At 38.1% G+C, this 15,480-nt stretch overlaps 1 protein-coding gene across 1 annotated transcript; it reads right to left on the bottom strand.

The window, feature by feature from the left end:
• Positions 1–1,252: 1,252 nt before the first annotated feature.
• LOC131859148 (uncharacterized) lies at positions 1,253–3,487 on the bottom strand. The gene is made up of 3 exons (XM_059212703.1): positions 3,412–3,487; positions 2,175–2,469; positions 1,253–1,631 (listed from the first exon to the last, which is right to left on the bottom strand). Exons 1-3 carry the CDS (start codon positions 3,485–3,487, stop codon positions 1,253–1,255), a joined length of 750 nt encoding a protein of 249 aa, XP_059068686.1.
• Between the last annotated feature and the right edge of the window lie 11,993 nt (positions 3,488–15,480).

Genomic DNA, 15,480 nt, shown 5'->3' on the forward strand with positions numbered 1-15,480 from the left:
CTGCAATCTTTCAGACTTTTTCATCCAATCTCTCGGGGGGCATATCATTCCCATCTTGGGGAAACTTTGTATCAGTTTATCTTATCTTCTTTGAAACAACATGACAAGCTGGATTGTCTCAAAGAGGGGCAAAATGTAGACACCTAAAATTGTCCTATCTAATTAAATAAATATTTATATTTATTTAATTATTTTATCCTAATTCTTCTAGTAATTAAATAAATCTTTATTTATTTAATTCATTCATTTATCCTTTTCTAGTCTTATTTCTCATTTAAATAAATATTTCATTTATTTAATCGATCCCACTTCTTCTATTAATAAATAAATATTTAATTAATTAATTAATTCATTAGCCTTTTCTACCTATGACACATGTCACTCATTTCTTAATTCCTACACCACCTACCCTCTCATTATTTTCTTATTTCCTCTACCTACCCTCTAATCCTAGCCGACCATCTATCTTTTACACCTCTTAATCTTGTCCCTCCATTTCTTACAATGTCTTCTATATAAGGAGATACTTCCTTCATTATCAACCCTCAACTATGCTTTCAACTTTCATATGTGATCAAGCCTACTTGCAACCACATTTCCGTTCTTTGTTGAGCTCTTGTACACACATAAAATTTGAGAGAAAATATATCAAGCAAGATCAATGGAGATAGGGAGGATGGAGATTCAAACCCTATTGGACATGTGATGTTATAATCTTTGTGATTTTGTTGATTTGCATTGTCTTAGGTAATCTTCATATATTATGATGGATCTTTGTTGTTGTTAGGCTAGGGTTTTGTGGTTGAATCTATTTTAGTCTTTCAATATTGTTGTTTCCATTTTTACCATAAACACATATCTTTTCCAATTCTAGTTCTATCTCTTGTCTCCTCTTAACTAAATCAATATAGAAAAAATGAAACATTAGATGTGTAAGCTAGAATTTTGCCTCTTGTCTCAATAGCTTTTCTCAAAAGATCTTTGTTCAGGGATAGAGAAATCTTCCCTGTATTAATATCTTTCATTATATGTTGACCTCTTTTCTTCTTGTAGTTTAGTTTTTCTCAGCTAAAGTCTGAGTTGCTTCCTCAAGGAACTTGAGTTGGTCAGAGGCATCAACAACCAACTGGCCAAGCTTTCCAATAGGAGTTGACAAGTTCCCTATAGCAGTCTCTAGTAGAAGACTTGACCAAATTTCTACAACAATTTGGATGGTTTCTGCTTCCTTCCTCTGATCTTTAAGCCTCTCCTTCTAAGCTCTGGATTGCATCACAATTGCAATCTCCAATAATCCTGATGCACTCATATTGTCAACATATATAGGTTCTTTGATGCCTAATAAGTCATCATTATCATCATTTTGCTGGTTGACTAATGCCTTTTTTGGTTCAGCAGATTTCTCCTTCTTAGTTTTATCTTGATCTTTCTCCTTTTCCTGTTCAGAGGAATTTTCTGCTACTCTTTCAATGGGTTTCTCCTGGGTAGCTTGCGAAATTGGTGGTAGTTGTGATTTCACTTGTTGATCTTTTACTGGTGGGGGTGGAATATCCACACTTGGTTGAGTTGATGGTATATCCACTGCATTAATCAATGAAATAGATGGTGGCTTCTTGTCTGGTTCAATGATATTCCTAGACAAATCAATGGTATCTTGTACATCATCAACAAAAATTACTGGTTGGGAAGTAGTGTCATCCTTATTTTTGATAGGATAGATAATATCAGCTTGTAATATTTCTTCCTCATCCATTTCTTGTCTTTCCACAATATCTTGTTCATTATCCCATTGGGACTCTATCTGCTTATGCATTGTCTGAATGTCCCTTGTTATCTGATGAGTATCAACTTCAACAGATTGCATCTTTCCACTTATTAACCTTAATCTCCTTGACTTGGAATGAAATTGTGTTTTGTTGTTATTAAGAAATGCAATTAACTCATCTTTAGACAAATCAAGAAAATATTGAATAAACACATTATCAATAATTTATTTTTCTTTCTTCACAACTTCTTCTCATTTATTCAAAAGAATAGAATATAAAGAATCCGAAATTTCATTCTTAAGATCATGAGGTAATCAATTGTAATGACACAAATGGTTGATTACATGTTGAACAATGTGTTTCTTCTGATCTTCATCAAATGAATAAAAAAATTCTTTAACATTATCAAACCTATTCCTTCCTAATGTATTTATCATTCTCTCAAAATTAGTCATAGGCTTGTAAGACAAAGCTTTAATGGGAATACTCTGAGAGGTAGATTCAATTGGTTTGGCCTTCTTGCCAGTTGCCTTCACTTTCTTTGGCTCCTCCTCAATGTCATTGCCATCAGATTCTTCTTGAAGAATTAGTTGCTGACCTCTCTTCTGATTCTTTTTCCCTTTACCACTACTAGGTGGAGCACTACTAGTTTCAACTTTTGCAGTTTGCTCCTCAACAATATCCGATCTTTTCTTCTTCTTGTCCACTGGAGATGCCAATAGGTTATTGGCATAATCGATCAATAAGTCATAATTAACTTCATAGCTCATGTCTTCCATTTCATCTTCTCTGGGTTCAATAGCCTCCATCAAACAAAAAATAGTAGTGACTGTGAAAATGATGTCCTTAGCAAAGTTTTTCACCACATCTTCAAGTAGCCTAACCCTCATACTCATTTTCTTTTGAAATTCATTGAAGTACATGTTCATTGGAGAAGAGAAAGTGTTCTTAACAACCTTAATGTTGTTCTAGATCTGGGTAGTTACTGGTAGGTCTTTAGACCATTCAATATCACCAATTCTTGGTAGGAAATTCTTAAAGTAAAAGAATAAACCAATCAATAACTGACCAAATTTGAACTTCTAACTATTGTCCTTCTTAATTGACTATAGATTCAACATCAATTGACTCCTTATGGCCTCACATAGGTCATAATGTTTTCAACAATCATTCTATAGGCTATATGCACTGCTACAGATGGCACACTGTTCATTCTACTAGAATAGAATATCTTGTAACCTATAGCCATAGTAGCCAGTTTAACCACTGGGTCCTTAATGTTATTAATAGAAAATGAACACCCATCAGAGGTAGATGAGGTTAAAGTAGTTACAATCTCTTTATAAATTTGCCTCAGCTTGGGAACTTTACCGGTTGACCAAAAGCTAGTCACAGCATGGATAGCTTCCTTGGTTATAGTGTGTGTCCTTTCCAAATACATGTTTTTGCCATGAACATGACATAATGATTCTGATGTGTTCTTCAAAATCCTAAAGAAAATAAGCTACATTATGAAAACCCTTCTCATAAACCCTGATATACTCAGGTTGAATCTTTCTGCTCTTATCGCAAAGGGATTTCAATTGAGAGTAAATTGACAATGATCCTAAATATTCAATTTTATAATCAATATAACTAGATAAATCACCTTTTATGATAACACCTTCAAGAACTTGAGATAAAGCATTGTAAGATACTATTTGTTCCAATTGCACAACCTCCATAGGTTCTGATGTGATCATTAGCCTCTCTACTTGCTTAGATGACGAAGCCATTCAGATAAACTAGATTCAAAAAGGGATTTACAAAGAAATACCTTAATTCTCATGCACTGCCTCGGTTACCAGTTGATTACTCAAATGCACACCAGTTCCACCTTCACTAATCTTTGAATCAGCTTCAATCACGCATTTTACAACACAAATTCATCAAAGACCAACTAGCAAATCTCTCTTCGCTCTGCAAGTGATCAAGAATTCTCTTGCGAATGCATTTAGGGTAAAAATAACATAGTAAAACTCGCTTTTATCATCTTTACCTACTACATTAATTGCTTGATCGCTAGGGTTACAAACCCTAATACACCACTTGATGATACATTCAATATTAATAGGTGTAAAACCAATTGACAAACTTTCAAAAAATTGTTTGACAAAGATATCAAGATCTCTCACAAAATGACTAAAAAATGCAAGCTTTCTTACCACTCATCTTTCAAGGGGTCCAGAAGTAGATTTATCACTATGCTTCACTTAGCCCTGTTGAAAGGCTCAATTCACCAGTGCAAGATTCTCCACACTGGGTGAAGGATTGGATTCCTCTGTAGGTATATCATCACTCTTCTTTTTCTAGATTCGGTTCATCTCTTCTCTAGTTTCCTCAACATTTACCTTCTGCTTACCCTTCTGGTCTATAGAATGATGAACTGGTTTTTTCTTTCTAGTTCTACAGATCTTTGCCATGTGTCCTGGTTTGTGAAAATGATAGAAAGCCATTCCAGATGATCTCCAAGGTCTTGCATTGCCTCTTCTAGTTCTCCTTTTGCAATTCATAGCCACATGACCATAATTGTTACAAATGGTGCAAATGACATTAGTTACCTTTTCCATCTCAAATGGACTAACTGATTGACATAGGGTTTCTGCTAGTTCATTTTACCCCAGTTGTCATAGGTTCTCCTCTAGTTACCATTAGGTCTTGGATTCATGTGAGGTACTAGATTATTTGCTCCATATCTTCATTCAACATATCATGTCCATACATGTTGCATGTAAAACAATGACCTTCAAATCTCCTAGATACATACCTAGCATTTTTATTGTAGCCTATATTCTCATTGGTTATGTTTCTACACACATTTGCAATATGTTCAGGTTTATGACAAGCAAAGCAAACAGGTTTAAAAAAATTTCATACCGGAAGGCTTGTTAGCCTTAGGAGTAGTTTCTCTTTGTATCATAAGACTCTCCTTTCTCAGATGTGTTAAAGCCTAGTCCATATTTATCACCTTTCATCCTCTATGATTGGATATGCTCATACAACATAGAAGAAATTTTATTGAACTTTTCCATCTTTCCATTAGCCTCAACGAGTTCTCTTGTAAGATCTTCATTGTGTTTTGTAAGAGTCTCTCTTAGGGATGATTCCATTTCAAGATCTAGCTGCAAAGCCTCTTTTTCTTCTTTCTCCTCATGGAAATGTTCATGCAAGGTTGCATTCTCCTATTTGATCTTAGCAATCTTGTGATCTCTTTCTTTGACAAGGTCTTCAGCTGCCCTCCTAGCTTCCAGCTCCCAACTCACGCAGATACTTAGCGCTTCTAACTCTCTTCTCAGATTTAGCTTTTCACTGTTCAGGTTTTCAACTTCTTCAACTAATGCATCAATGTTAGCTTCATCTAAAGAAGTATTATCAGATATTTCCAATAGTTGTTTAGTCAACTCTCTCCTTTTTATTTGTGAAGCTTTAAATCTGACCCTTAGGGTTTCAAGCTCTTCCTTGGTAGCTTCAAGCACTCTAGCCATCTCAAAGTAGCTCATATCTGTTGGGAAAAATGGTGTCTCAACCTTGCATTTATGTGAGGTTACTATTTATAGTAAGTTTTTATTTGAGCACGAAATGGTGCGAAACTCTCCCTGAAGCTTCTGGTTGGCTAGATAAGCATTCCGGTAAAGTTTCGTTGCAAGGTCACAGCTAGTTTTGAAGATATTAAAGTTTTCGTCTTGGAGGGGTGCAATAAAATGTTTAAACTTAATTTTGGGGACTTTAGAGGCTCCGAAATGCCCTGAAAAGTGGCTGTAACCAGCGAAGCGGGTTACAAGGTGATAGAGCACTTCGTGAGCTTTCCGACGCTTCAAACGGTTCGTCAATCGGACACCCGGTTCTCAAGTTATGGCCTCCGGAAGTTTGTACTCCTGAAATAAGAAAAATAATTTGTATCGAATACATAAATGAGCTGTAAAAGGGAGTGACACGTGTTGATGTGTGCTTTAACATGTCATAGAAGGGAGATAAGGTCGGCTACACCTTATTGGGTGGTTTTAGCCCATGGTTTTGTAATACCGTTTGACGGTTTCTTGTATTGTATCTCCTATTTATGAGGTGTGTGAGATAGAGGTTGTGTGTAAGAGTCTTATGGCTATTGAGTTGCCTCTGAATCTCTGATTAGTGGTACTCCTGCGAAGAGCTTGCTCTGCAAGTATTTTGTAATCTATTTTTGATTGCTGAATAAAATATTGAGCTGCTTTTGGAGGGTGGGGTTTTTCTCCCGAAAGGGTTTTCCCCACGTAAATCATTGTGTTGTGGTATGAATGCTATTATATCTATTTCCATTTTCTGTAACTATTGTAATGATCTCTGTGCTTGGCAGACTCTGTTCTAATCAATGTCCATGAAGAGAACTCTGCAAAGAAGCTATGGACTAAGCTTGGTGAGATGTATCAAGTGAAATCTTTATTAAATCAAATTTTCTTAAGAAAGAAATTGTATTCCTTGAAGATGGAAGAGGGTGGACGAATTGCAGACCACCTAGAAGCATTCAATATGATTGTGGCTCAATTAGTATCCGTCGGTGTTAAGATGGGCGAGGAGGAGAAATGTCAGATCTTGCTTTGTTCTTTGCCTGATTCGTGGGATTCTCTTGTTATGGCTATCGGTAGTACTTCTGTCATTTTGAAATCTGAAGATGTGGTGGGTGCCCTACTCGGTGAAGAGATGTGAAGGAAGGTATCCATCAGTTCAAAGGAAGCCCTAACCGTTCGTGGAAGACCTAAAGAGAAAGGCAAGAAGAATGAGAAGTGTGGCAACTCCAAATCCAAAGGGAGATCGAAATCTCCTGGAAAGTCCAAAGTCATTTGCTGGAATTGCGGTAAACCGGGTCACATCCGTAAGGACTGCAAAGAAGAAAAGAAGAAGAAAAAGAAAAAGTTCGATTCTGATTCTGAGTCCGACAAGGAAGATGGCGATGCATTTATTGCAGCTTTGGTGACTCATGCAGGTAATGATGCCTGGCTAATTGACTCAGGTGCATCTTTTCATATGACTTCCAATAGAGATTGGTTTTCTGAATATGAAGGATTTAATGGAGGTAAGGTGTACTTGGGTGATGATTCACATTTAGACATTGTTGGTCGAGGTAAAGTTAGAATCAGGTTTTCTGATGGTAGAATAAAAAGGATTAATGGTGTGTTGCATATCCCTGGATTAAAACGAAACCTGTTATCTGTGAGCAAACTAATAGATGCAGGTGTGCAGGTAGTCTTTTCTGAAACAGGATGTAAGATGATTAAGGGTGCTATGGTAGTTGCTAGAGGTGTCAGGTTTGGCACTTTGTATAAGCTTGAAGCATACACTATTGAGTGTAATAGCACTTCTGTAAAAAGTAAATCTGTGGATACCTCACTAGAAGATTTGAAGGTTTCACCTTCAGCATATGGAAATGGTTTTTGGGTACCTAAGGGTGCACTTTCATCTGAAGCAAAGTTACCTGCAGAGAAGACTATGTTATGGCACCAGAGACTTGGCCACATTGGAGAAAAGGGTCTAAGGACCTTGAAAAATAAAAATCTTGTTGAAGGTTTGAATGATTGTAATCTTGACTTTGATTTCTGTGAGCATTGCATTTATGGAAAACAAAACCGCGTTCAGTTTTACTCGAGTTCTCATAAAACTTGTGGTGTTTTGGACCTTATCCATTCTGATGTGTTTGGTCCAGTAGATGTCTCTTCGATTGGAAAATCCACATATTATGTTTCATTTATTGATGATTTTAGTAGAAGGACATGGGTATATTTTCTAAAGAGTAAATCTGAAGTTTTTAGTCGTTTTAAAGAATTTAAAGCAATGGTTGAGTTGCAGACTGGAAAGAAAATAAAATGTTTGAGAACTGATAATGGTGGTGAGTTTTTCTCTAATGATTTTGATAGATTCTGTAAAGACTGTGGAATTAACAGGCAGAAGACAACTCCGTATTCTCCACAGCAGAATGGAGTTGCAGAAAGAATGAACAGGACACTGATGGAGAAGGCTAGGAGTATGTTGAGTGGTGCTGGTCTCGAACAAAAGTTTTGGGCTGAAGCTGTTGCCACTGCTTGCTACCTGATTAACAGGTCTCCTACATCAGCTCTTGTTGATAAAACGCCTATGGAAGCATGGTCAGGTCACAAGCCTTCATTGAGACATCTTAGAGTTTTTGGTTGCGAGGCATATGCACATGTGCCAAAGGAGAAGCAAACAAAGTTGGAGAACAAGGCTGTGAAATGTATCTTCATCGGGTATAGTTATGGTGTGAAAGGATACAAGCTTTGGGACTCTGTTGCACAAAAGGTAATTCACAGTAGAAGTGTTATTTTTAGAGAAATTAAGTCTCCTTCTGTTACATTGCAGCCAGAATAGACTAAAAAAGAAGATGTGATTCAACTTCCTTCTACACCTGAAAGAGTTGAATCGAGACCCCTAGATAGGCAAGAATTTGAGGAGAGCTCGTCTAGCTCTGAATCTTCAGAAGAGGAGGAAGAACCTCCAACTCAGCTTGTTCGAAGGTCTACAAGACATAGACAACCACCTGAAAGGTATTCACCTGATGATTGGAGATGTATTTTTGCTCTGAATACTAGTGTGGATGAACCAAAATCTGTAGAAGAGGCATTAGGTATGAATGATGCAGAATCCTGGAAGATTGCTATGGAGGAAGAAATGGCAGCTTTGAAAAAGAATGATACATGAGATCTTGTACCATTGCCTGAAGGACGAAAACCTGTTGGTTGTAAATGGGTGTTCAAGAAAAAGATTGGTTCAGATGGAAGCATTGAGAAGTATAAAGCAAGGTTGGTTGCAAAAGGCTACTCTCAGGTTGAGGGTGTTGATTACGGTGAGATATTTTCTCCTATTGCAAAAATGACGTCCATTAGATTTTTGCTTTCTATTGCTACTGCTTATGATTTAGAGGTTGAGCAAATGGATGTGAAAACTGCTTTCCTTCATGGCGATTTGGAGGAAGATATTTATATGACACAGCCGGAGCACTATGTGGTGAAAGGCAAAAGAAATTTGGTCTGTAAATTGAAGAAATCTTTGTATGGCCTCAAACAAAGTCCTAGGATGTGGTACCAGAAATTTGATACATATGTGTTGAGTTTGGGATTTGAACGTTCTAAATCAGATCACTGTGTTTATTATAAATCTTATGGTGATCATTTCTTATTCATTGCATTGTATGTTGATGATATGTTATTCATTGGTAAAGGGAAAGGTATGATTTCAGAACTGAAGTCTCAGCTCGCTGCTAAATTTGAAATGAAAGATCTTGGTGCAGCAAAGCACATTCTTGGGATGGAAATTAGAAGAGATAGGGTAAACAGAAAGTTATGGCTAGGCCAGAGTAAGTATGTGAATTCAGTGTTAGAGAGGTTCAACATGCAGAATTGTAGACCATTGAGTGTTCCTTTTACAGTTGGAATGAAACTATCTATTTCAGATTGTCCTACATCCCCATTGGAGATGGAAGACATGAGCAGAGTGCCTTACCAGAGTGCAGTTGGAAGCTTGATGTATGCTATGGTCTGTACTAGACCAGACATTGCCCAAGCAGTGGGAGTACTTTGTAGATATATGTCTAATCCTGGTAGAGTTCATTGGGATGCAGTCAAAAGAGTCTTCAGATATTTGAAGGGTACTTCAGAGTATTCTTTGTGTTATCATGGTAATTCAGTTGGAGACATGACTTCCCTTGATATCCATGGTTATGTGGATTTAGATTGGGCAGGTGATATTGATAGCAGAAGATCCACCAGTGCTTATGTGTTTACTTTGTTTGGTGGTGCAATTAGTTGGATGAGTAAGCGACAGGCTGTGGTTGCTTTATCCACTACTGAAGCGGAGTATATGGCAGCTACTCATGCTTGTAAAGAGGCCATTTGGCTTAAGAGACTATGTTCGGATATTGGAATAAAACAAGGTATAGTGACAGTTTACTGTGATAGTCAGAGTGCAATTAGCCTAGCTAAGAACCCGACATTTCATGCCCGGACCAAACATATTGATATTCAGTATCATTTTGTTAGAGATATGGTCGAAGATGGTAGGGTGAAGCTGGTTAAGGTGGAAACTTTGATGAATGTTGCAGATGCTTTAACTAAGGGAGTGAGCACAGATAAGTTCAGATGGTGTTCAGAGTCTATGGGCCTTATGGCCCCTAGCAATTGATTCATTGTGTTGACATTCCCTTCCGCCCATGCAAGGTGTTCGACAAGTGGGAGATTTGTTGGGAAAAATGGTGTCTCAACCTTGCATTTATGTGAGGTTACTATTTATAGTAAGTTTTTATTTGAGCACGAAATGGTGCGAAACTCTCCCTGAAGCTTCTGGTTGGCTAGATAAGCATTCCGGTAAAGTTTCGTTGCAAGGTCACAGCTAGTTTTGAAGATATTAAAGTTTTCGTCTTGGAGGGGTGCAATAAAATGTTTAAACTTAATTTTGGGGACTTTAGAGGCTCCGAAACGCCTTGAAAAGTGTCCGTAACCGGCAAAGCGGGTTACGAGGTGATAGAGCACTTCGCGAGCTTTCCGGCGCTTCAAACGGTTCGTCAATCGGACACCCGGTTCTCAAGTTATGGCCTCCAGAAGTTTGTACTCCTGAAATAGGAAAAATAATTTGTATCGAATACATAAATGAGCTGTAAAAGGGAGCGACACGTGTTGATGTGTGCTTTAACATGTCATAGAAGGGAGATAAGGTCGGCTACACCTTATTGGGTGGTTTTAGCCCATGGTTTTGTAATACCGTTTGACGGTTTCTTGTATTGTATCTCCTATTTATGAGGTGTGTGAGATAGAGGTTGTGTGTAAGAGTCTTATGGCTATTGAGTTGCCTCTGAATCTCTGATTAGTGGTACTCCTGCGAAGAGCTTGCTCTGCAAGTATTTTGTAATCTATTTTTGATTGCTGAATAAAATATTGAGCTGCTTTTGGAGGGTGGGGTTTTTCTCCCGAAAGGGTTTTCCCCACGTAAATCATTGTGTTGTGGTATGAATGCTATTATATCTATTTCCATTTTCTGTAACTATTGTAATGATCTGAAAAAGTTTTGCATTACCCTCCTCTCAAGGTTAGTGTAGGAAGTTGTTTCCGCTACTTAACTTCCTTACAATATCCCCCATGGTGGCTTTAGGGTTTCCTTCCAAGTGATTAAGCCTTAAGGAAGTTGGGCTCTGATACCAATTGATAGACTTATAAAACACTGAGAGGGGGGGTGAATCAGTGACAACAAAAATAATACCACTTTAAACACTGACCGGTTGAGATACTTAACAAGTTTACTAAACACTATGCATGCAATCCAAAATGATATTAAAGCATCCACAATAAGTAAAACATCCACCATAACACATGTTTATACATGGAAAACCCAAATGGGAAAAACCATGATGAGCTGGGACTCACAAGTTAACTATCTGCAATAATAGATAACTGGCCAATTAAGGTCTACAAAAGTGCTCTGCTAGGAGTGAATCTTGTTAAAGATCCCAAAGCTCTGTTAGGAACTATAACCTGTTAAAGGTAGTACCCTATTAGGAGTAACGTCAGTAGAGGATTTTAGAATCCAAACTAATGGATCACCTTGTTAAAGGACTTGTACAATGAAGCTTGTTAGAGCTTACTCAGTTAAGGGATTCGACTATTGTAGTGATTAGAAAACAATAGGTGGTGTGTGAAGAGGGGAAAATAGAATGAAAGGTCAAATGATCAAAATGACAATGAAATAAACAAGAAAACCATAAAACATCAAAAGATCATTTCATACCTTTTCTATTTTACCTCTTCCTCAGATTGAGCCTTCGATGAAGTTGAATAGCGCCTCTCTTCAACTTTATTGGATGGGCTCCTTCTTGATGGATGTGGAATGCTCTCTAAATGCTCAACAAGGTAAGTGGATTGTTGGATTGGATTTGGATTGAAAGATTAAGGATGGATGGATTTGATAGAGGATTATGTAGAGGATGAGAGAAGAAATAGGTAGCATGACAATGCATGAGAAGTGGATTCTTTGTGAAGAGAATAGGCTCCAATTTATAGATTGGAGAAGGCCAATGGAGGGTGAAGATTTATTTGATTATGAAGGGTAGAGATTTATTTGAGATAGAAGGCATGGACCAAGGGTGCCTTGGGAAAATAAACAGGAATATAAAGTTCCTTGGGAAAAAGGGGGGAGAAATTTGAATTTCAAATATGAGGAATTAAAAATTCCAAAATAAGAATGCATTGAGGGATTCAAAGAAATTTGAATTTCTTTGAGTGACTCAATGTTGATGTGACATGAGTGGAAATTAAAAATTGAGGGATAATGATAAGCATGATTATGAGAGATTCTAGAAGGATTAATTAGGCTAATGAGATTAGGAAAAGTGATTTGTAGGAATCACATGACTAGGTTAATTAATTAGAATTAATTAACTGAGTGAGTTTAGAAGAAATAATTATTGGAGGGGACTTTAGAAGAATAGGGAAATAATTAATTAATTTGATAAATTAATTATTGGACAATAGTAATAGGATTAATTGTTGGGAATGTGCCTCGAATTCTCCTGACCATGTTCTGGTTGATCGGAGTAGCCTACACCGATGGAGCAGCAGAGTGTTACTTTCTTGGTTGTTGAACACCTTCTGATCAGTGTGACTTAGGCCGATCAGGACAACTCTAGCCAATTAACTTGACTTCTCGGGTTCGGTATCGGCTATTGGGAGAGGTTGTTATTTGTTACATCGAAGTTCTGATGGGTTAGTTTTCTTCTGGCTAGAATGCTTCACATATCGGCATAGCAGGTTTGAAGTTATCCTGATGACCCGATGAAATCGACTTTGATCATTGGAGTAACTGCTGAGTGATGGTTTTGATGGGCCGATAAGGTCACTTTCAGTGGTCAAGTTGATATCAGAGATTGGGATAACTTGGAAGCAATCTCACCAATGGCTCGATAGAGTCATCGGAGATCGGAATGACTTGTGGAGCGATATGCCGATGGGGTCTCTGTGGTATTATCGGGAAATTGGGGTGACTTGTGTGAGGTCTAGTTTGTCATCGGCTATCGGGTTGTCTAGATGGAAGCTATGCCGAAGTTTGATGAGCTCGTTCTCTCTTGTCTTGGAGTGCATCATTCATCAGGGTAATAGTTTTGGGTGTGTGCCGATGACCCGATGAAGCTATCTTAGGTCTTTGGGGTAACATTGCAGTGTTGGTTTTGATGAGCCGACGAGGTCCGCTTTGGTTATCGGGAGATCGGGTCTATTTGTTGGAGGTTATCTCGATGACCTGATGGAGTCGCCTTCGATGATCGGGGTTACTTGTTCATGTTTGGCCAAAGACCCGATGGTTTGGTCTTGGCATTCTCTGAGTGATTGAGGATCGGGGAGACAGTAGGAAGGTTGTGCTAATGACACGATGGAGTCACCTTTGGCAATCGGGTATCATTGGGAGATCAGCTCTACCGGTTGAGAGCTATACCAATGGTCGATGGACTAGAGACCAACTATGGATGTGCTATCGAACCAAAGTCCAAAAGGCTAACACTTGGACACTAAAGATGGTCTTATCGGTATATATGAAGATGAACTGACCCAACTTCCTGGTGCATGTGGGATATTGTGTTTCTCACGATGTAGACCAATGGTTAGACTTCTTGGTGGTTGGAGTGACTAATTGTCAGAGTGGCCAGTGGAAATTGAAACATAGTTGGATGGATGGAAGACCGTTGGATTCCATAATGGTTATGCCTAATCGATACATTGTAACCTTGGCTGTTATATATGTGTTACCTGAGATGTAATGATGGCTGCGTGGTTGAGTGCGAGCAGAGTGTGAGGCTAAATAGTGGCTGATCAGAGCAGAATGGAGTGACTACGAGGGGATACAGAGAGGCTACGTTGTTGTAGTTTTGGCATGTCGGTAGTCTTGTATGTTCTACATGATGTGATAGTAGAGTTCTAATAACAGAGTCCATAAAAGAGGATCTGAGTACTTTATTGTAACTATGTTGTTTACTGAATAAAGGGATCTCTTTTTGGTGGTGGGTTTTTTACCCGTAAGGGTTTTCCCACATATATCTGATGTCTTTATCTAGTGTTATTATGTCTGGTTAATCTTAATCTTCTGTCTGTGTTTATCTTAATGTATTGCAAACTGAAATTAAAATACTTCCTTGCTTGCAAATCCCCTTAGAATTGACGTTAGGAGAGTGTTTTCCATGCAGTGCTTTCCTTACAAGTGGTATCAGAGCCATTTAGTTGTGTTATCCTTGTTGGGTAGGGCTATTTTTTTTGTCAATTCTGTTTTCAGTGGGAGTCTGACAGAGTGTTTATTTGTCTCGTTTGCAGTTTAAGATGGTGAATGCTTCTGGGCGAGTGGAGATCGAGAAATTCAATGGTGTGAGTTTTGAGTTGTGGAAACTCAAGATGGAAGACTTGTTGGTTGATAGAGATCTCTAGGGTGTTATGATTGTAACCGCTAAGCCTTCAGGCATGAGGCAAGAAGACTAGGATCTTGCAGATAAAAAAGCTAGAGGGTTAATCAGACTCTATTTGGTAGACTCTGTTTTGTTGAATGTCCATGAGGAGAAGACTGCTAATCTTCTGTGGAAGAAGTTTGGAGACATTTATCAAGGAAAGTCTCTGGTAAACAAGTTGTTCCTGAGGAAGAAGTTATATTCCCTGAAGATGGATGAGGGTACATCTATTGCAGATCATTTGAATGTTTTCAACAAGATCGTTGCTCAGCTAACTTCTATAGGAGTCCTAATTGATGATGAGGATCAGTGTATGCTTCTGTTATGTTCTTTACCTGACTCATGGGATCATCTGGTAATGACTATTGGGAGTACAACAACCAAGCTCACTATGGAAGGTGTGGTTGCTTTGTTGCTGTCAGAAGAAACTTGAAGGAAATCTTCTAAGATGGTCAAGGATTCTCTCACTGTTAGAGGAAAGAAAGAGAACAAGAAGTCAAAATCCAAGTCAGAGGAAAGCTCCAAGACTCTTTCAAAGAAGTCCAAAGTGAAGTGCTGGAATTGTGGGCAGACTGGTCACATCCAGAAGGATTGCAGAGAGAAGAAGAAGAAGAATAAGAGTTCTTCAGATTCTAGGTCCTCTCAGAATGAGGATGGAGATGCCTTCTGAGCTACTTTGGTGAGTTAGACATCTGTCGATGTTTGGTTTAATCACGATGCTATGAAGACTGGGTACCATGGGTCTTTGGCAATGATGCAGGTTCATCATGTATTGGTGAATGTTCTTCATGTAACTAAAGACGTTAACATCTTGAAGATTCATAAGGGGTCTTTGGTAGAGATGTTGTAATCCTTAGTTAGGATGTTTTTATGTTAGGATATACTCTTGAGATGCATTTAGAGTTGTGACATAATGTGTTTTTGCTCATATGGAGCATGTGATCTCTTTGGGTGATATGTTTTAGATCATGGCTATCATGTTTGAGTTCCTGATTCTGCAGTTGGAATTTTGACAATGATCTTGGTTCTATTTTTTGTGTTTTGAGTACACTGATCATTTGTTTGGTACTTCATGATAATGTGGTTTTGCATTTGAAGTTTTGGCATGGGCTGATTAGCTACAGGTGCTCTTGGAAACATGGAAACATGGAAACAATAGATGGTGTTGTCTTTCTCTTATGACTAGAGATGTATGTGTTGGAATGTTTTAAGAGGTCCAACTGA

Source organism: Cryptomeria japonica, chromosome 10, assembly GCF_030272615.1.
Source record: "Cryptomeria japonica chromosome 10, Sugi_1.0, whole genome shotgun sequence".
NCBI lineage: Eukaryota > Viridiplantae > Streptophyta > Pinopsida > Cupressales > Cupressaceae > Cryptomeria > Cryptomeria japonica.

Coding starts and splice junctions, on each gene's coding strand:
- LOC131859148 (XM_059212703.1), bottom strand. CDS start 3,487: ATGGAGGTTGTGCAATTGGAACAAATAGTATCTTACAATGCTTTATCT. Junction 2,470..3,411: donor TGAAGGTGTTATCATAAAAG/GTGATTTATCTA, acceptor TGGCATCTCCAG/TGGACAAGAAGAAGAAAAGA. Junction 1,632..2,174: donor AATACATTAGGAAGGAATAG/GTTTGATAATGT, acceptor TGATTTGTCTAG/GAATATCATTGAACCAGACA.